The following is a 19,738-nucleotide window of genomic DNA, read 5'->3' as shown; positions in this document are numbered from 1 at the left end:
TACTAGGTGCTTTGCATGCATTGACTCATTTAATCCTCAAGCAACCCAATAAAATGGGTATTCTTATTTATACCCCTTCCCCACCCCCATGCACAGAGAGGTTAAGTAACTTGGCCAAGGTCACACAGTGAGTACATGGTGGAGCCTCATGCTAGAACCTTCCCTCTTAACCACTATGTAGCATGTGTATGAGGGAAAGGAGAGATGGAAGTTGGCAGGGGTTGGGGGGGTGTTTATAAACGGGGACTCCAGAAGCTGAAAGGTGGGAAGCTGTGTGTTTAGGAGATTCTGGTTGGAGGGCAGGTGGGAAGGGTCTGCTGAGTAGGCTGCTATGCTGGGGATCTGTGATGCCCTTCTGGGTCCTGGCTTTCTTACTCTCAGGGGCTCTCTCTCATTCATTAAATCACCCACGTGGCACGTTAAATACAAGGGCATGTACAGCTCTGAGTGCAGGTGCAACTGAATCGTCTGCACAGTGTTCCATGTCCTAAACCTTTAATCAAACATCTATTACTTCCAACTTTGCAGTTTTCTATTCCCCTCTTAGAGACTGAAAAAGATTTTCTTTTTCAGATCTCGGGCATTTGATAAATCCCCGGCAAAGTCAGAAGACGTAAGGACTGGCTTCTAGGACTGGGCACTGGACTCAAAGAGAGAGCGCTCACGCCACACAGGGAAGGGTGGGGAGGAGTACAGGACGGTTTCGTCCCAGGAGAACTAAACTTACTGGCTTGCTCAACGAGCATCCAGAAGGTGCCTACTGTGCCCTGGGCGTTGAAAACACAATGGGGTGTGAAGCCGGGGCTGTGCCTGTGTTGGGCAGGGGTGAGGAGGCTGCAGATTCCTGGGACACACGCTGGGTGGGCATGGAAAGGAAAGCTTCGGTGCCTGGGTTTAGCGTCTCCCACTTCGGAGCTTTGCGCCACAGGATGCAGAGCCGGGAGCAGTGCACGCCTGGGTCCCGGGCTCAAGCCGCCCATCGTTGGGGCCCAGGGTACCCCAGCCATTGCCCCGCGCCTCTCCGCGCCTCTGAGCCCGGCAGGCGGTTTCCAGCAGGGGGAGCGCGCGAACCAGGCCTGGGCCCGAGACTCTGAATAGACAGAACCCGGGTAGCTGGTGCCGGGATCCGGGGGGTTTAACCCGCCCTACTCTCGGGACCGTGCGGGTCGGCAAGGTCGAAGTTAGAGGTCCAGAAAAAGCTGCCCAGAGCTCCAGCTCTCCGCCCGGGGTGTATCTAGGGTCGGCACCCCAGCCTGGTCAAAAAGCCTTAGCCCGGATTCTGTAGATTCCAAATATGGGCCCTCCACGCTGGTGTCTTGGAACCTCATATCCCTCCTCTTCCCTACTTCCACACACCTAATTAGGTGTCTGTTTCTTTAACCATCAAAGGCTTGGGCGGCGGTGGGGGTGCTATCTTCGTTCCCGGTTCCCCAGCCCTTCAGTAACTGTACCATTATCAACATTACAGACATTAGAGGCCCCTGCGCGCCCGGCGGCGCCAGTCGAGATGCTCTCAGTCTTCTAGCTGAGCTCGGAGGCTGATCCTGGAGTCGTACCTCCCATCCCAGACCTCGGCGGATTCTGCCCGGGGCGACTCGGGGTCTAGCCCTGCTAGGGCGGGCACTGACCTCTTCAGGGTCCAAGGCGGGGGTAAGGGTTGTCTTTCCCCCAGGGCAGGCTTGGGGAACAAAAGCGCTTGCTGGAGAGTGGGCGGGAGCTGCGGGGGTCCGCGGGAGTCGGCGCACTCGCCTGGGTGACCACTGCGCCCTTAGTCGCCCTCCAGGCGCCTGACGCCGTGTCTCCCTGCAGAATTCCCCTGGCTTCTGCATCCCCGGCAAAAGAGCAAGGAAAGTGGGGCTTTCTTGGCTCTCGGGCCCCAAAGGTTCCCAGGACTCGGGCGGATGGGGTCCCCGTGGTCCGGGAAGTTCTCCACTGAGAGTGAGCGAGCTCATTTTTCCTTCCATTCCCCAGCCTCTGTCTTCCAGTCCTTCAACCCTTCCAAGTTATCCCCTGCTTGCCTCCCTGTACGCCTCCTAGCCGAAAGCAAAGAGAACCCCCCAACACACAAAATAAAGAGAGGTGAAAAATGGGTGGAGGGTCCACAAGTCGCGCGCCTCCGTGCCTGAACCTCGGTCACTGCCTTTACGCCAGGCTCCCCTCCCCCCGCCAGGGAAAGTCTCCAGGACCCTATACAGGACCCTATTCTCTAACCTCGCTGCTGGGTCCCCGGCTCCCCAGATCCCTCTTCCTCGGCCAAGGCTCCTCGAATTGCCCTTCAGGATTACCAAGACGCGTGGCCAACACACCCAGGACGCCCCCCTTGCTCCGCAGACAAAGAGTCTGTGCCGGGCCAGCCGGCCGCGCCATTCCCCCGCCCAGTCAGGCCCAAACCGCCCGGGACCAGCTCTCGTTGCCCCCACCGCACGGTCAAGATCCTCTTACTCCTCCTCCCTCCTCGAAGACACCTTCTCCCTCAGGGCGCCCCCGCGCCCCTCCCCCGGGGCGTCTGTGGGAACTACAGGCACAGGCAGGTGGAATGAAGTTCTGGGTTCTGAATTCTGGGTTGAGCGAGATGCGCTGGTCCCAGATGGCTGGGCTGCCTGTAGCGACCGCAGGAACAGAAGAGAGGGAAGGATGCGAAGTGTGTGTGCGCCAGTCTGTTCATATTTAATTTATAAAGGCTCCTCAGAACCCCGATCGGGTGGTCTCTTTAGAGGCAGAGCTCCTCACCCGTCTCTCTCCCCCACCTCCCCAGCTCATTAAAATGCTCAACACTGAAATCGGAAGATTGATCTCAGAGGCCCCAAACCGACCCACCTCCAGAGACCGCCACGGCCCGAGTGAGGGCTGGGGGGACACGTGCGCCCGGAGCGCCCAGTGTCTATGGAAAAAACGGGGAAGGCAGGCGCTCTGCGTGTTTCCCGAAGCCTGCACCCCTTTTCCGATTCTGGTCAGCAACTCTGTCTCCAGGGCTGCCATGGGCACTGAGGGGGAACAGAAATCGTGTTTTATACAAATGCCTCGACATCCCTGGGCTTCCACTTCTTTGTCGCCAAAAGAAATATCGGGGTTTCGCCAGAGACAGGAAGCGAGAGTCCGGAACAGCAAATATTCGAGTCTGCTGAGGCCCGTTGTTGTGTGAGGGTGTGAAACATTGGGGCGGTATCGGGCCGCAGAGGCTTTGCGGGATAGTGTGTGGGGTTGATGGTGTGTTTGCTCGTTAGACCGTGAAGATGATGGCGGGGGCGGAGGAGGGAGAGAGATGCTCAAGCCTGAAGTCTCCAACCCACAGTGCTCAAAAGGAGCAGACGTTTTGTAACCATCCCTTTCCATACCGCCGCCTGCTGCAGCCCCGGAGCCCCATTCGCCCCTAGATGGCAAGTCCTGAGGGCGAGGCGCTTGGCTGCGTCCGGGCCGGCTTCCTGGGAGCGGAGGCTGGTACCAACGCGCCCTGCCCCACCCAGCGGTGCGCACGGGCCCTCGAGCTGGGCGGTGGGCTTCCAGCGCTGGTTTAGCCACAAAAGGCAAGACGTACAGATTCGACCTGAGGAGGCTGGGCAGGGGAGCGCCCAGTAGGGCGGTGCGTTCTAGTCTTCAGGTTGGACTGGCAAGAGGTGAGGTGGGAGCTGGGGAAACCAGGGCTCGTAGCTGCCCAGAGCCAGGCAAAAATAGCAGGGAGGGTGAGGCGCTCTGCTAACACTATCAATTATGCATCGTGTTGAACGTGGCTTCGGGGAGGAGGCGGCTAGCAGCGGGGGTGCGGGAAGGAAGAGTCCGCGCGACCCCTGCGGCGCGCAGCTCACCCGGTCCCGCGCGAGGACTCTCTGCGCCACCGCCTGCCTTTGCAAAAAGAGTTTTAAGGCAAAGACACGCTTTCCCCCTTCAGGCGTGAGCTCTTCCTTCCCCCAAATTCCTTAAAGATGGTTTGTCTCACGTGTTGCGGGGCGTAAAAGAGGCTCGCATTCAATTAAGCAGCAAAGCTAACGGGCTCTGGCGGGACCCGCGCGTGAGGGTGAGTGCGCATGAATGTGTGTGCGTGCAGGAGGGGGGAATGCTGAGCGTCCCGGGTGAAGGTGTGCCTTTGAAAATGTGTGTGAACGTAGCGAGATCTCAACACATTGATGCGATTATTACATGATGATGGGTAATTCTAACATATGAAGAGCGACTGTGTGGAGGGTGCGAGGGTCTGTGTCTGTGCCAACGCGTTTGAATGGGGAGGGAGTCGTGTGATTAGGGATAGTGACAATGTCTGCAGATGTGTAAATGGGGGGGGGACGAGGGTTATGGGAGTGTGGTGAACTGGAAAGAGCCAAGCCGGGGTGCTGGGCGTGGGGGCGCCCCTTTGTGACCAACGTCTCTTGGCCAGGGGAAGTCTCTATGGCTTTAACAAATGTAGATGATGCGGGAGGTGGGAGAGGCTGTGCGCGTCCCTGCTGAGCCCGGGAGCGCGCAAGGACTCTTCAATCTGCAGCCAGTGAGAGGTGGGGGGAACAGAGGCGAAAGGAAAAACTGAAGTGGGACCTCAGGGCCAGAGGAGTCCACAACTTACCTGTCCCTTTCTCTGCCTCTCCCCCATCTTCCCCACAGTCGCAGCAACAGATGTGGGAAGCGCCCTTAAGCTGTCGTCCTGGCTCCGCGACCTCAAGTCTGGAGAAGGGGTTGCAGCCCGAGGGCAGCGCGCGGAGAGTCGGCGAGCAGCGGGTAAGCAGCGGAGACCACCCCGTAACGCTGACCCAGATGGGGGTAAATCCCGTCCAGGGCGCCAGACCCTGCCGGCTCTCTCTAGGCTAGACCGGGGAGAAGAGGGGAGGGGCCTTCCCTCCGGAGCGAGAGGGAGTGGGGAACGCGGGTTCCAAAGACCAGAGGGTGGGAGGGGCTCTGCCGAACCTGCCAGGAGCCCTAAGTGGGAGCGGAGAATCTGTTTTTAAGTGCGTTTGTATGACTGCGGATACGAATCTTTTATTGGGGGGGGGGATTTGTCCTCAGGCATTGTGGGCTGCAGAAAAGAGGCAGAATCTTGAACCTTCTACTTGATTAGCTAGTGGCAGCCCCCTTGACCCATCGGCTAGGGACTCCCCTGCCCCCATGGGAGCCGTCTGGGAAGATGCAGAGGGGGGAGCGAGAATCTTTAGTGACCTCCCTCCATTGCTCTTGGTCCCAGCTCGGAGGACCTCCTTCCTCAGAAGGAAGGTTGATCGAGGGGCCCTGATGGTTTTCCCCTCCTAGGAGTTGCAGCCCAGGGCAGGCGGCTTCAGTTGCGGCCGAAAAGGGACCTGACTAGTCCCCCGGTCACAAGCCTCTTGCCACCTGCAGCAAGTTCTCAGCATTTGCTGATCCACTGGGATTTCAGTCTGAGAGGGCTGTGTACAGGCGCAAGTGCTCGCCTGTGTCCCTCTGTGTGGGTTGGTCTGTGTGAGGACTTGTGCCCTGGTGTCTGTCAATTCTCACAATGAACAGGAAAGCACTTTGCCCCATGGTGGAGAACGCTGGACAAATGCTCTGTTCAGTTGAGAGAACAATGAGGTCTCCAGATATATTGTGTCTGTGTCTGGGTGCCTTTGTGTTTGTATGTCTAGGAAATGTGTTGTGAACCCCCAAGCCCCTGCAGAAGTTGTTGGTTTGATGGCAGGTGCCTGGGCGTGTGTTTGTATTGTTGTGCGCTTGTATGGGCGTGTATGGGCGTGTGTGGGCGAGTGCCGTGCCATGGGACAAAGAGTTCAAGGGAAGACAGGCGGTCACGGACAAAAATACCCTTTCTATGTATCCCTTTCACTGAGTTAAACGAAGGCTTAGAAACATAGTCAGGGCTCGATGCAAAGCCCAGGGCAGACCTGCTAGCGGCCCACTCTGTGGAGGGCTCAGCCCCAGGCTGATGGGATAGGTAGAGAAAAAAGAGCAAGATACGAGGCGGCTAGAAAAGGAAGTCAGGGCCCTGAGAGGGAGCAAGCATTGAATCCCAATACTTTTACTGAGCTCCAACTCGTGGCTAAGAGAGGCTCCTGGGCACAGAGGAGAAAGTTACCGCAGCCCTGGAACCTGCCCTAGACGGGTTTACGGAGGAGGCAGATGGATAGGGAAGGGAACCTGGGGCTCAGTGAGTCACCTTCTCCTCTCTTCCCCCGGCTTCCACCTGCAGGATCCGCGATGGTGCCCTTGAGGGCCCTGTGGCTGGCTTGGGCGCTGCTAGGAGTGGCCGGAGCGTGCCCAGAGCCATGCGCCTGTGTGGACAAGTACGCGCACCAATTCGCCGACTGCGCCTACAAGGAGCTGCACGAGGTGCCGGAAGGACTACCGGCCAACGTGACCACGCTTAGTCTGTCGGCGAACAAAATCACCGTGCTGCGGCGTGGGGCCTTCGCCGACGTCACGCAGGTCACGTCGCTGTGGCTGGCGCACAATGAGGTGCGCACCGTGGAGCTGGGCTCGCTGGCGGTGCTGAGCCAGCTCAAGAACCTCGACCTGAGCCACAACCTCATATCCAGCTTCCCATGGAGCGACCTGCGTAACCTGAGCGCTCTACAACTACTCAAGATGAACCACAACCGCTTGGGCTCATTGCCCCGGGACGCACTCGGTGCACTGCCCGACCTGCGCTCCCTACGCATCAACAACAACCGGCTTCGTACACTGGCTCCTGGCACCTTCGATGCGCTAAGCGCGCTGTCACATCTGCAACTCTATCACAACCCCTTCCACTGCGGTTGCAGCCTTGTGTGGCTACAGGCCTGGGCGGCGAGCACCCGGGTCTCGTTACCAGAGCCCGACTCCATCGCGTGCGCCTCTCCTCCTGCTCTGCAGGGGGTGCCGGTGCACCGCCTGCCCGCCCTGTCCTGTGCACCTCCCAGTGTGCATCTGAGTGTTGAGCCGCCGCCTGAGGCGCCGGGCAGCCCTCTGCGCTCCGGCCTAACGCTCATGCTACACTGCGTCGCCGAAGGACACCCCACGCCCCGCCTGCAATGGCAGCTTCAGATTCCGGGGGGCACCGTAGTGTTAGTGCCGCCGATCCTGAGCGGGGAGGACGACGGGGACGGAGGGGAAGACGGTGAGGAGGAAGGAGATGGGGACGGGCCAACGCAGACAGAGGCTCCAACCCCGACTCCAGCACCCGCTTGGCCCGCGCCCCCAGCTACCCCGCGCTTCCTGGCCCTTACAAACGGCTCCCTGTTGGTGCCCCTCCTGAGTGCCAAGGAGGCAGGCATCTACACATGCCGTGCGCACAACGAGCTGGGTGCCAACTCCACGTCAGTTCGCGTGGCAGTGGCAGCTGCAGGGCCCCCAAAGCACGCTCCTGGCTCAGGGGGAGACCCTGATGGGCAGGCTCCAACCTCTGAGCGTAAGTCCACAGCCAAAACCCGGGGCAACAGTGTCCTACCTTCCAAGCCCGAGGGCAAAATCAAAAGCCAAGGCCTGGGCCGGGTTAGCGTCCTCGGGGAGACACAGGCGGGGCCGGAGGGGGACGAGGAGGCAGGTGAGGGTGAAGAGGCGGAAGACCAGGTCTCTGCTGACCCGGTGGAGGAGCAGCGCTGTGGCCACGGGGACCCCTCGCGGTACGTGTCCAACCACGCGTTCAACCAGAGCGCCGAGCTCAAGCCGCATGTCTTTGAGCTGGGCGTCATTGCGCTGGACGTGGCGGAGCGCGAGGCGCGGGTGCAACTGACGCCACTGGCGGCAAGATGGGGCCCTGGGCCCGGCGGGGCTGCGGGAGCAGGGCGGCCCGGACGGCGGCCATTGCGCCTGCTCTATCTGTGCCCGGCGGGGGGCGGCGCAGCCGTGCAGTGGTCGCGTGTAGAGGAGGGCGTCAACGCCTATTGGTTCCGTGGCCTGCGGCCCGGCACCAACTACTCCGTGTGCCTGGCGTTGGCAGGCGAGGCCTGCCACGTGCAAGTGGTGTTCGCCACCAAGAAAGAGCTGCCCTCACTGCTGGTTATCGTGGCGGTGAGCGTGTTCCTCCTGGTGCTGGCCACCGTGCCCCTGCTGGGCGCCGCCTGCTGCCATCTGCTGGCCAAACACCCGGGCAAGCCCTACCGTCTTATCCTGAGGCCGCAGGCCCCGGATCCCATGGAGAAGCGCATCGCCGCCGATTTCGACCCGCGTGCCTCCTACCTCGAATCCGAGAAAAGCTACCCTGCAGGCGGCGAGGCGGGCGGCGAGGAGCCAGAGGAGACCCCCGGGGAGGGCCTTGACGAAGAAGCAGAGCAGGGCGACCCAGGTGGGGACCTGCAGAGGGAGGAGAGCCTGGCGGCCTGCTCGCTGGCGGAATGCCAGTCCAAGGCCAACCAAGAGGAGTTCGAGGCGGGCTCCGAGTACAGTGATCGGCTGCCCCTGGGTGCCGAAGCGGTCAACATCGCCCAGGAGATTAACGGCAACTACAGGCAGACAGCGGGCTGAACCCCCAGCCCGTCTGGCAGCCCATTCCCATCCCCCACCTTGGGTGCCTGGGAGCAGAAGCCTTGGGCTGGCAGGATTTATGACCCCCAACTTTCACTTACTCCACCCCCTTACCACCCCCTAACCTTGACTACTGGGGACTTCTAGTGGGGAGTGGGACGATTTTACCAGTCCCATCCACGACGGTCATTGTCCTCGAGGGCTGAATTCCCCTCCATGGCGAGCACAGTTCCCCGCTCCTCCCTCCCTGTGTAAGACACCACCCGCTGACCGTGAGGCGAAATCCAAGTCTCTCCGTTCCCACTGCAATTATCTGCGAAATCCGCCCCGAGCCCGCTCCACAGTGGGCTCGGAAGCCAGAGGAAATGGGAGAAGACTTTGGAAACATCCGATGGGCATGCTGTGGCTCGGGGGTCAGCCCGGGTCCCCCAGATGTCCTTAGCGTGGAGCGCTACGGGGTCCCGCCTCAACCCCTACTCCGCCCTTTCCGGGGTGCACATCCCAGAAGCCAGGATTCTGTGGCAACTCCCCAGTTTTTAGTTTCAAAGCCCCCTTATGACTGGGAACCAAACGCTTCTGTCCCCCGTCCCCCACTCCGCTTCTGACCAGCTGGAGCCGAGCCGGGTGCCTGGGGCGCCTTTCAGCTCCGCGCTCCGATGTTCATATTTTCGTTGTTTTCAAAGACAGTGACACTCCGGATCTGGTGCTAACACTCCCTTGCTAGCCTCTGGGAAAACTGGGTGTGTGTGTGTCTGGGGATGGGGGGAATCCGTCTTCTCTCGCCCTCTCTCCTAACTTAAAGCGCCGCAAAACCACGCGCCCTGTTTCCGCGGAGGGTGCGGCCTTGGTCCCGGGCCAATTTCGTTGTAGGTGAGTCGGGAATTTCTGGAGACTCGACAGCTCCGCTTCCGCTGCTGCATGCGGCCCAGACCTCAGCTCGAGAAGCACCAGGGGCGCCGGAAGCCAACCCCGGCCTCCTGGACCGGGTCTCTGGTGAGGGGCGAGTGTCTCGGTTCGCACAAAGCCTGCGCGTGACCGTGCGGCGGGATCCGGATGGAGAAAAGGCCCTCGGTCCTCGCGCCCCCCCCCGCCCCGCCCCTCCTTCCGCGAGAATAGTAACATTTGCGCGGCTGTAGTCCTAGACGAGCGTGCTCTGTAGGAGAAAAGTCTGTGTCCTGTAAAAGTGTGTCAAGGGTAGTGTAGGGAGGCGGGCGGGAGGGAGGGCGGGGAGAGGGGACGCGGCGCGACGACTCGGGCGCTGGTCTTTTTTCTTTCTTGCAGAAAAGCCTAAGGGTTGGGGTGGGGGGTTTGGGGCATCGGGACCAGCCCTGTCCGTGAAGCGCAGCACAAGTGCGGCCCGGGGCAGAATAGCCCCCTGGAGTCCGCACCCTTTTCTAAAGGCGTCTGTATGTAAACAGTCAATAAAACAATCGATTTGAACTGGCCTTGGTGACTCTTTGTCGGGGGACAGGGGGAGGAAGCCTGGAGGATGCAGGAGGAAACAGCAGAAGGAAGGAGCCCATAGGATCCTCCCGTTGGGATCCTTTGTGTGATTTTTTGTTTGACTGGCTTGTGATTTTTACCAGGTGTTTGCACCTGGTGCCTGCTCTTGGTGCCTCCAGCTCCGGAATGGAGGGGGGAAACCAGGTGGAATGGGGGAGGCTGGAAGTGAGTGGGGGAGGGCTTGCAGAGAGAGAGGGGTGGCTCTCTGCAGACTGAACGCGGGGAGCTCCAGAGTGTGTGTGTGTGAGTGCGTGCGAGTGCACAGTCCTCCTTGGGTTGACACTGTCACTATGATGGGGTGTGGCTGTGCGTGTGAGGACTGCCTACTTTCTGTGTCTGAACAACATCTTTGGTTCTCTGAAGATGCATAGGGGCAAGACTTGTGCACAAAAGATGTCACAAGTAACACAGATTACAGAGCAGGCAAATGAGGGAGAGCAGCAAAGGGGGAAATCGGCAAGGTTGATTCCACAGAACAAGCTGACGCTTTTAACCCAGGAGCCATGCGTGTGTGTGCGTGTGGTTGTGTGTGTGTGTGCGCGTGTGGTTGTGTGTGTGTTGGGGGATTATGGTCAGTGAGTGATGCATGGACACCTGGCAGGGCGTGTGCCTGTTGGTGTGGGCTGAGGTGGGTGCGCAGGTACCATCAGGGTTGGAAACACACTGATTTAATAGTCCTAGAAATGGGGCTTCTTGGGTGGGGAACAGGAGAGACAGAGAGATCCAAAGCGGATGCTCCAGCCTACAGTGCTGGGGTTGGACCGGTTGTATTTCAGCTGAATCCCCCCAGGGGATGGGGAGCAGCCAGGAAGAGTGGTGGAAGAGGAAAGGAATAGAAATGAGGGGGTCAGGTGAAGAGTCCATCTCTGCTCTCTTTTCTTCCTGCTTCTAATCTCTTGTCATCCCTCACCCTCTCTGTGGGTAGCAGGTCTTCCTAACTGGACGAGGCCAGTCTGGGGACCAGGCCCAGGTCCAGACACCCAGCATCCTGTCCTAGCTTGTCTCCTGGCAGAGGCAGTAGCTGGGACATTTCCCAGGGCCAGAGCCCAGGTTCCCTTCCCAGACCAGCAAAGCTGTCTCTGAGAAAAATTCCCCTCTGAGGACCACAGCCCAAGCCCCACCACTGCAGCCCAAACCACTGTCAGGGACATAGCTCAGAAATATCTTTTAGGAAGAGGGCTGCTTTGTTCTATCTGCAAATGCTGCCTTTGAGCAGGGGGCAGGGACTGGCCCAATTCCTGTGGTTCAGGAAGCCACCCACACAGTTGCATTTGGGCACAGGCCTGGCTGGGCTGGTGAGTGCTTACCAATGTCCGTCCCACCCAATCCTCTCCTCATGGGAGGAGGGGGTAGAGGGAAGGCCTCCTTCTTGTTCCCCCCGTCCTAAGGATTGAGAACCCTCCTGGAGACCCCCTAGGATCCTGAGTGCCCCCAAGGGATTGTGCAGAGTTGTGGAGAGTTCTGCCCCTTCTTTGTCCCAGGCCAAGCTTTCTAATGAACACATCACTGCTCTGCTCGGCCTCATGCTCCCTGGACGAAGCCAGGCCCAAAGACTTGGCCCATAGGACAGGAATGGGTGGGTGCTGGAGGCTGAGGACCATGGTGCTGTGACACTCTGCCGACTGCCCATTGAGATACCAGCCCTCTCAGGAACTCTGTATCTTCTGTCCGAATGTTTGGCTCATGAATGGAACGGTCCCCAGCCTCTGGCCTTCCTTCTTATCTCCTTTTAAATTTTATTCTTTCATTTCCTCCCCTTCTCGCCTCTCTGTTCTCTTTTTTTCTGCCTCTCCTTTTTTTTCTTCCTCAAGGAATCTTATAAAATCCCAGGGTTGGAAGGGACACTGAATACTTACTAATTCAACTACCCACTTGAGGTTTAATTCTTTTCTACACAGTCCCCATCAGGTGGTTGTGCAATTTCAGTTTATATTTATCCAGACATGGGGACTCACTATTCACTCCCTCCCGCCAAGGAATCAGTTGTTGAGCAGTTTAAAATGTGTTTCCTCACTTCCACCCCCCAGGCCTGATGTTGCAATTGGCACATGCTCTGTGAGAACCTGCAGAGGTGTGGAGACGTGATCCCCACCTCCATCCCTCACTTCAGGGCTCCAAAGCTTTTCTTTCAATGCATATATTTGAGCCTCTGCTATATGCTTCAGGTGCTGCGCTAGCTAACTCTCTCCAGTGTATTTTGTCATAAAACTTATGTGGATGGGAATGGAGTCTAATGGGTTGAAGACAGAGAGAGAGACAGAGAGAGAGAATCTGAGTGTGTATGAGGGGACCTGGAAAATGGTCAGAGAATGCAATATGACAGCAGTAGCCTTGGAACTCAGAGCAATTTGTCAGGAGCAGTAATTCTTTGAGCTACAGAAACCAGATGCCCAGGATGTGGCCTTGAATCAGATTGGAAAACTGTCTGCAGAAAGGTGATTTGAAAGGAGTCCTCCCCAGCAAGTGTCTCCTAAAAATCAGCTGGAATGAGAATCATCTTGAAGATCATTTGAGAAAGTCCATTAATAAAAGTACAAAGGGAGGCAGGGCTTCTTCGAGGAAGAAGCAGCTGGTGTAGGGTCCTCTGCTTCCTGATCTTGTGTCCGGAATGCAGCCCTGCCCACGACACCTTAATAACAACCACAACTAAAGCTAACATCTCTGAAGCTTACTTGGGTCAGTAAATGTTTGGACTGCTATTCCCTGGTTGTGATGCTAATCTTGGTTTTCCTTCCGGGATATCAGAATGATGCATTTTGATACACAGAGGAAAGGGAGGTAGCATCTTGCTACCACTGCCTTGCTCCAGGTTTGTCAATATCAGAGCCCCAGTTATGAGACACTCCACAGGGAAAGAGGAACCTTCTGTCTGCACAACAGGAGGCATCATCTGCAGAGAAAGAACCATGACTGCAAGAGCACTGAGCAAAAGAAACTGGGAGACCTTGTTCTTTTAGGGATTAGATGCATTTTCTCCTGAAAAAGCCAAGCCCCAAGAAAGGCCCCAAGTAGAGACCATCAATTGCCAAGTCTGACCTGACAAATACCTTTACCTTGTAAATCTCCAACATAAAGATATTGAGAAGAGAAATTCTGGAAAATTGAGGATGGAGCAAGCAGAGCCACTGCAGTTGTAATGTGTCAATTAATTGATTGCATTTACGACACTCCCACCCATGCGTATGTGTTCAGTGACAAGATTTTGCCTTATGACTCAATAGAGAATAACGTTATATTGAAAATGAAAGATCTACTGTGACTGGCATATAAAAGAGATTGAATTATAAAATGTCTTACAATATTAGTGTTTGTTTCAAAATATGACCAGTATTCCTCATGAGACTTGATATGGATTTAAAAAAAAAAAAAGAAAAGAGCCACCCAAGGACCCCATGATGGGAAGACTTGTTGGGTTAAATTAGTTGGAAAGATTTTGTATCATCCGTTGGTTGAATAAGTAATTTAGGTAATTTGAAGATGGTATGATTTTTTAAATTGTGGTAATTGCATATGCTTTGTCTGGACATGTGAATGTAAGTTCAATAATTAAGTTTAAGCCCGCATGGAATAAGGAGAATAAAAGTGTTTATATTTTTTATCAACTGTTTACTACTTAAACATTTCCCCTTGTGTATTAGGAGTTAATTTGGTTTTGGCAAATTAGATGCATTCTCTCTTAGCAACACTCGAGCAAACTGGTCCTTAAATTGAGTCTAAAAGCCATTCAAGGCATCCAACCATTTGAGAGAAAAACTGCCACAATCATAGAGCTCAGATAGGAACTTCATAAGAATTGGTCAGTGGTGAAATGGGGAAAGAATGGGAATGGAGAATTAATTAACAACACTTTGTAATAAAAGTGGCCTATCATGTATTAAGACGGGCTAAAAATGCTACTGGTCACCAAATGTTAATAAAAATATTAACCAGGGCTTCCCTGGTGGCGCAGTGATTGAGAGTCTGCCTGCCGATGCAGGGGACACGGGTTCGTGCCCCAGTCCGGGAGGATCCCACATCCCGCGGAGCGGCTGGGCCCGTGAGCCATGGCCGCTGAGCCTGCGCGTCCGGAGCCCGTGCTCCACAACGGGAGAGGCCACAACAGTGAGAGGCCCGCGTACCACAAAAAAAAAAAAAAAAAAATTAACCAAATAATACCAATAGTAGCTAACATTTATTGAACTGTTACCATATTTAAGACACATACTATGGAACTTATAAGCATTATTTTATTAATCCTTAAAATAATCCTGTGAGGTGATATTATTATTTCCACTTTCAGGCAAAGAGACCAAAGAGCAAAGAGGGTTAGTCATTTGCTGAAGGTCACACAGCTGTGATTTGCAGGGTTGAGGTTTGTACTTTGGTTATCTGACTCCAACATCAGAGCTCTTAGACACCAAGCCAAACTCCCTCCCAATACTTACATAAATCAGTTTCAGCGAGGGATGATGTATTTTACATAGTATTGCTAAATTTGCTGCTAATTATGGAGTTTGTCTAGAAAAAGGGTTTCTCTTGCTGTCTCTCTCATTTCTCAAAATAGCTTCCCCCCAATTATAAAAGTTATGCATGACTAAATGTAAATGGTTATAGCCACTTTGGGAAAATTTTGACAGTATGCTAAAGGTAAAGATACATATAGCTTGTGATTCAGCAATTTCTCTCTTGGGCATATACCCAATAGAAATGAACGCTTAGGTCCACCAAAGACAAACGAGTCTTTTGGTGGACACAAGTAGAAGAATGTTCACAGTGGCTTTATTTGTAATAGCCCCAGATTAGAAATAACCCACTATTTACCAAGAGTAGATTTGGGGGTGGGGAGTGGAAACTGTGGTATATTCATTCATACAATGGAATACCACACAACCACGAAAAGAAACCACGAAAAAGAACAAAGCTACAACTACATACAATGGCATGGATGTCATAATGTTGAGTGAAAGAAGAATATGCAATGCATGATTTCATTTACATGAAGTTCAAATACGGGTCAAACTAATTTTTGGTGAAAGAAGTCAGAATAGTATTGGAAGGCACTGACTAGGAGTGAGAGCCACCAAAGGAGTGTTCTGAGGTGCAAGGAATGTTTCATATCTGGATCTAGGTGGTGGTTTGTCAAAATTCATCAAGCTACAAACTTAAAATTTGTGCACTTTATTGTATGTTATACCTCAATTTCTTTTTCTTTTTTTTTGTGGTACGCGGGCCTCTCACTGTTGTGGCCTCTCCCATTGCAGAGCACAGGCTCTGGACGCGCAGGCTCAGTGGCCATGGCTCACGGGCCCAGCCGCTCCACAGCATATGGGATCTTCCCGGACCGGGGCACGAACCCGTGTCCCCTGCATCGGCAGGCGGACTGTCAACCACTGCACCACCAGGGAAGCCCTATACCTCGATTTTTAAAAGTGGAAAAATAACCCTTGGAAATAAAGCAACAAAGTCATATGTCATTATAGAACCACAGTGTCCAATACAGCAGCCACTAGCCACATGTGGTTATTTAGATTTAAATTTTACTTAGTTCAAATGAAATGAAATGAAAATTTTGGTTCCTCAGTCACACTAGCCACATTTCAAGTACTCAGTAGCCACACATGGCTAGCGGCTACTGTATATTGGACAGCAGAGAGATAGAACATTTCCATCATCACTGAGAGTTCTATTGGTAGTGTTTCAATAGAAAATTGAAAAATACAGAAGTATATAGAAAAATAGCATTATTTATAGTACCCCATCGAACGAAAACCATCCAGTCTCATTCTGAAAGAATTTTTATGAAATTAAAGTGACAAATTAAGTGACATATGAATGCATTCTTGCCCTAAATTAAATGCTGATTAACTGAAACCCCTTGACCACTACCCACAATCTCAGAGCTCGCCCCAGTGATAACCACTCTTACTGGGGTAGCATGTATCTTTTCGGACCTTTTTTGCATGGATTTGTAAACATGTATGTATCTGTATGGAAATACAAGCAGTGTCATTAACACAACCCCAGCTCAGGGAGCTTCCATCTCATTCAGTTCAGTTTCCCCCAGTGCTTGTGAAGGGTGTTACCTCCACTATCCACACCCCACCAGGGGTCTAGGGCTCTACTCCCCTCCATCTTGAGCTACGGTGGTCCAGGGTTTTGTAAGAACAAATGTCACCTGGGGCAGGTCAGACAGGGGACCAAGCACAGTCTCAGCGCAGAGGTGCTCCCAGGAGAGGGAGCTAGCCTGTGGCCCGGGGCCAGCCTGACTGATGGTGGTGCTTGCTAGGGTGAAATCTGGGAGGTCTGCAGGCAGGACTCAGCTTCCACTGGGGCCTCGCACAAAGGTCTTTTGCTGCTTTCACACCACAGTGGAGCACGGAACTCTTTTTTGAGGCTGCCCAGGATCCTGTTGGTACCAACGACATACTTTTCTCTCTGAGCAGCACAGCAGGGACTCATGGCACAGGCTTCCTCGGAATCAGACCAATACAACTCGCGGTGTTTACATTTTGAGTTCCATTCTTAATTCATTAATTTTAAAACTTTCTCCATTTTAATATATTTTAATTGTTCATTTCAATGTATGCATTTATAGCTATTAATGACCCCCTAAGTGCCACTTTAACAACATCTCCCAATTTTTGATAGAGAGCGTTTGCGTTGTCATTTAGTTTTAAATATTTTCTTTCCATGAGATTTGTTCCTTGACTCATGAATTATTTAGACATGCGCTTTTAAATTTCCAAATGTATGTATTTTTCCCCACCACTTTTGTTTTTGATGCTAATAGTTGTATTATATTCAGAGAATAAGGACTGTATGATGTTGGTTATTTGATTATTAAAACTTGCTCTGGGGCTTCCCTGGTGGCGCAGTGGTTGAGAGTCCACCTGCCGATGCAGGGGACATGGGTTCGTGCCCCGGTCCGGGAAGATCCCACATGCCGCGGAGCTAGGCCCGTGAGCCATGGCTGCTGAGCCTGCGCGTCCGGAGCCTGTGCTCCACAACGGGAGAGGCCACAACAGTGAGAGAGGCCCACGTACCGAAAAAAAAAAACAAAAAAACTTGCTCTGAGGAATAGTATGTAGTTAATTTTTGTAAATGTTTATATATATTTGAAAAGAATGTTTACTATTGAATTGTTGGGTTCATGATTATATGTTCATTAGATTAAGTTTTTTAATTTTATTGTTTACATCTTCTATTTCCTCACCAGTTTTTTGGTTTGCTTGTCCTATTAATTTCTGAGAAAGATGTATTAAAATGTCCTCCTATGATTGTGGCTTTATGTATTTTTCCTTGTATTTTGCTCATTTCACTTTGTGTATTTTTGAGGCATGTCAGAAGATGTATTCTTTTTCAGTTTTTTATTGAAGTATAACATGCATACAGAAATGTATTTTCACAAAGAGAAAGCATGTATACCAGCACTCACATCAACAAACGGAAAATTATTAGCACCTAGCAGCCTCCCCATGTTCTATTCCAGTCACTCCCCTTCCCCCTCTATCCTAACTTCTAACAACATAGATTAGTTTTGCCTGTATTTATAGTGTCTGTGAGATTGATTCATCCACATCACTGCATATATTCATTCTCACTGTTGTATAGTATTCCATCATGTGAATATACCACAATTCATTTATTCGTACTACCGTTGATGGACATTTATGCAACAGCTTGGGGCTATTAGAAATAATGCTGTTATATATACACACTACTATATATAAAATAGATAATCAACAAAGACCTACTGTATAGCACAGGGAACTCTGCTTAATATTCTATAATAACCTATATGGGAAAAGAATCTAAAAAAGAATGGATATATGTACATATATAACTGAATCTCTTTGCTGTACACCTGAAACTGACAGAATGTTGTAAATCAACTGTACTCCAATAAATTAAAAGAAATTAATATGAATAAACTTTTTGAGAGTTGGTTTAGTTTTCTAAAAAAAAAAAAAGAAAAAGAAAGAAAGAAAACAAAAGAACTAGTGCTGTTATAAACATTCCTGTATATATCTTTGGAGAATTTATACATTTTTATAGGAGCAGAATTACAAGGCAAAGAAAGAGAAAAAGAAATATCGTATATTAGTGCATATATATGGAATCTAGAAAAACGGGACAGATGAACCTGTTTGCAGGGCAGGAATAGAGACATAGAGAACAGACATGTGGACACGGGGAAGGGGGGAAGGGGAGGGTGGGACGAATGGGAGATTAGGATTGACATCTATACACTACCATGTGTAAAATAGATAGCTAGTGGGAACCTGCTATATAGCGCAGGGAGCTCAGTTCGGTGCTCTGTGACGACGTAGATGGGTGGGATGGGGAGGGAGGGAAGTCCAAGAGGGAGGGGATATGTTTATACATATAGCTGATTCACTTCGTTGTACAGCAGAAACTAACACAACATTGTAAACAATTACACTCCAATTAAAAAAAAATGAAAACGAGAAAGCAGAGGGAATACTTCCTTTAAAAAAAAAAAAAAAAACGGCTTCCCTGGTGGCGCAGTGGTTGAGAGTCCGCCTGCCGATGCAGGGCACGCGGGTTTGTGCCCCGGTCCGGGAAGATCCCACATGCCGCGGAGCGGCTGCGCCCATGAGCTATGGCCGCTGAGCCTGCGCGTCTGGAGCCTGTGCTTCGCAGCGGGAGAGGCCACAACAGTGAGAGGCCCGCGTACCGCAAAAAAAATAAATAAATAAATAAAAGAATTGCAAGTCAATACAGTGTGCATATACTTGGCTTTGGTGGATACTGCCAAACAGTTTTGCAATATATACCAACTGACACTTGGACCAGCAGTGAGTCCTCATCAACACTCAGCGCTGTCTGCTTTGGGTTTTCGATATTCTGTTAGATGTGCAGCAGCATTGCACTGTGGTTATAATTGGCATTTCGCTGATGATTAATAAGTTGAACACTTATTTATTGTCCATTTGGATATCCTCTTACGTAAAGTGTCTTTTACTCATTCTTCTGTTGGGTTGTCTATCCTTTTCTTATTGATTCCTGAGTTCTTTATATATTCTGGATAGGAAGCCTTTGTATTTAAAATGTCTTCTCCCTCTTTATGGCTTCTCTTTTCACTCTTTTCATGTGTTTTTTTTTTTTAAATGAAAAGCTGTTCTTAATTTTAATGTATTCCAATTTATTGATTTTTTTCTATAGGGTTAGAACTTTTTTGGACCATGTTTAAGAAATCTTTGCACATCCCAAGATCATGAAAGTATTCTCTCATGTTTTCTTCTAAAAGCATTATTTTTTGCCTTTTACATTTAGATCTACAAGTCATCTGGAAGTTATTTTTGTGTGTGGAGTAAGGTGAGGTCCAGATTCATATTTTTCTATGTGGATAGCCAGTTGACTCTACATCTTTTATTGAAAAGATGATCTTCCCCTCAGTATAAGGCCTTGGCACCTTTGTCATTGGTTAGGTGACCACATATATATGTGTGTGTGTTTTTCTAGACTCTCTGATCCTACTTCTGTCATCATATCTCTGTGTCTCTTTTCTGTGCCCTTCTACTTTTAAGGATCCTTGCGATCACATTGAGTCCACCCAGATAATCCAGGATAATCTCCACATTTTAAAGTCAGCTGATTAACTATTTTAATTCCATCTGCAACCTTAGTTCCCCTTTGCCATGTAACCTAACGTATGCGCAGGTTCTAGGGATTAGGGCATATATGTCTTTGGAGGGCCCTTATTCTTCCTACTGAAATGAGTGATCCAGTTTTTCTGCCTCCTCGCAAGGATTTGGTGCCGTCACTATTTTTTATTTTAGTCATTCTGATATATGTGTGGTGATATCTCATTGTATGGTTTTAATTTGCAGTTCCCTGGGTG

At 51.8% G+C, this 19,738-nt stretch overlaps 1 protein-coding gene across 5 annotated transcripts; it reads left to right on the top strand.

Annotated features, from left to right (window-relative positions):
* Positions 1-3,308: 3,308 nt before the first annotated feature.
* Positions 3,309-9,603, top strand: ISLR2 (immunoglobulin superfamily containing leucine rich repeat 2). 5 transcript variants are annotated; one of them, XM_030875008.2, is made up of 3 exons: positions 3,309-3,614; positions 4,591-4,704; positions 6,140-9,603. In XM_030875008.2, exon 3 carries the CDS (start codon positions 6,148-6,150, stop codon positions 8,389-8,391), a length of 2,244 nt encoding a protein of 747 aa, XP_030730868.1. In that variant the 5' UTR covers positions 3,309-3,614; positions 4,591-4,704; positions 6,140-6,147; the 3' UTR covers positions 8,392-9,603. The 5 variants fall into 5 exon arrangements, with proteins under 5 accessions (XP_030730868.1, XP_030730869.1, XP_030730867.1 ...); XM_030875009.3 differs by lacking the exon at positions 3,309-3,614 and adding an exon at positions 3,804-4,012; XM_030875007.2 differs by lacking the exon at positions 3,309-3,614 and adding an exon at positions 4,042-4,144.
* The last annotated feature ends 10,135 nt before the right edge of the window (positions 9,604-19,738 follow it).

This window comes from Globicephala melas, chromosome 2 (assembly GCF_963455315.2).
Source record: "Globicephala melas chromosome 2, mGloMel1.2, whole genome shotgun sequence".
Lineage (NCBI taxonomy): Eukaryota > Metazoa > Chordata > Mammalia > Artiodactyla > Delphinidae > Globicephala > Globicephala melas.
Note: the sequence above shows the minus strand (reverse complement) of the source record. Positions and strands in the feature narration are given on the sequence as shown.

Coding starts and splice junctions, on each gene's coding strand:
- ISLR2 (XM_030875007.2), top strand. Junction 4,705..6,139: donor GGAGAGTCGGCGAGCAGCGG/GTAAGCAGCGGA, acceptor TTCCACCTGCAG/GATCCGCGATGGTGCCCTTG.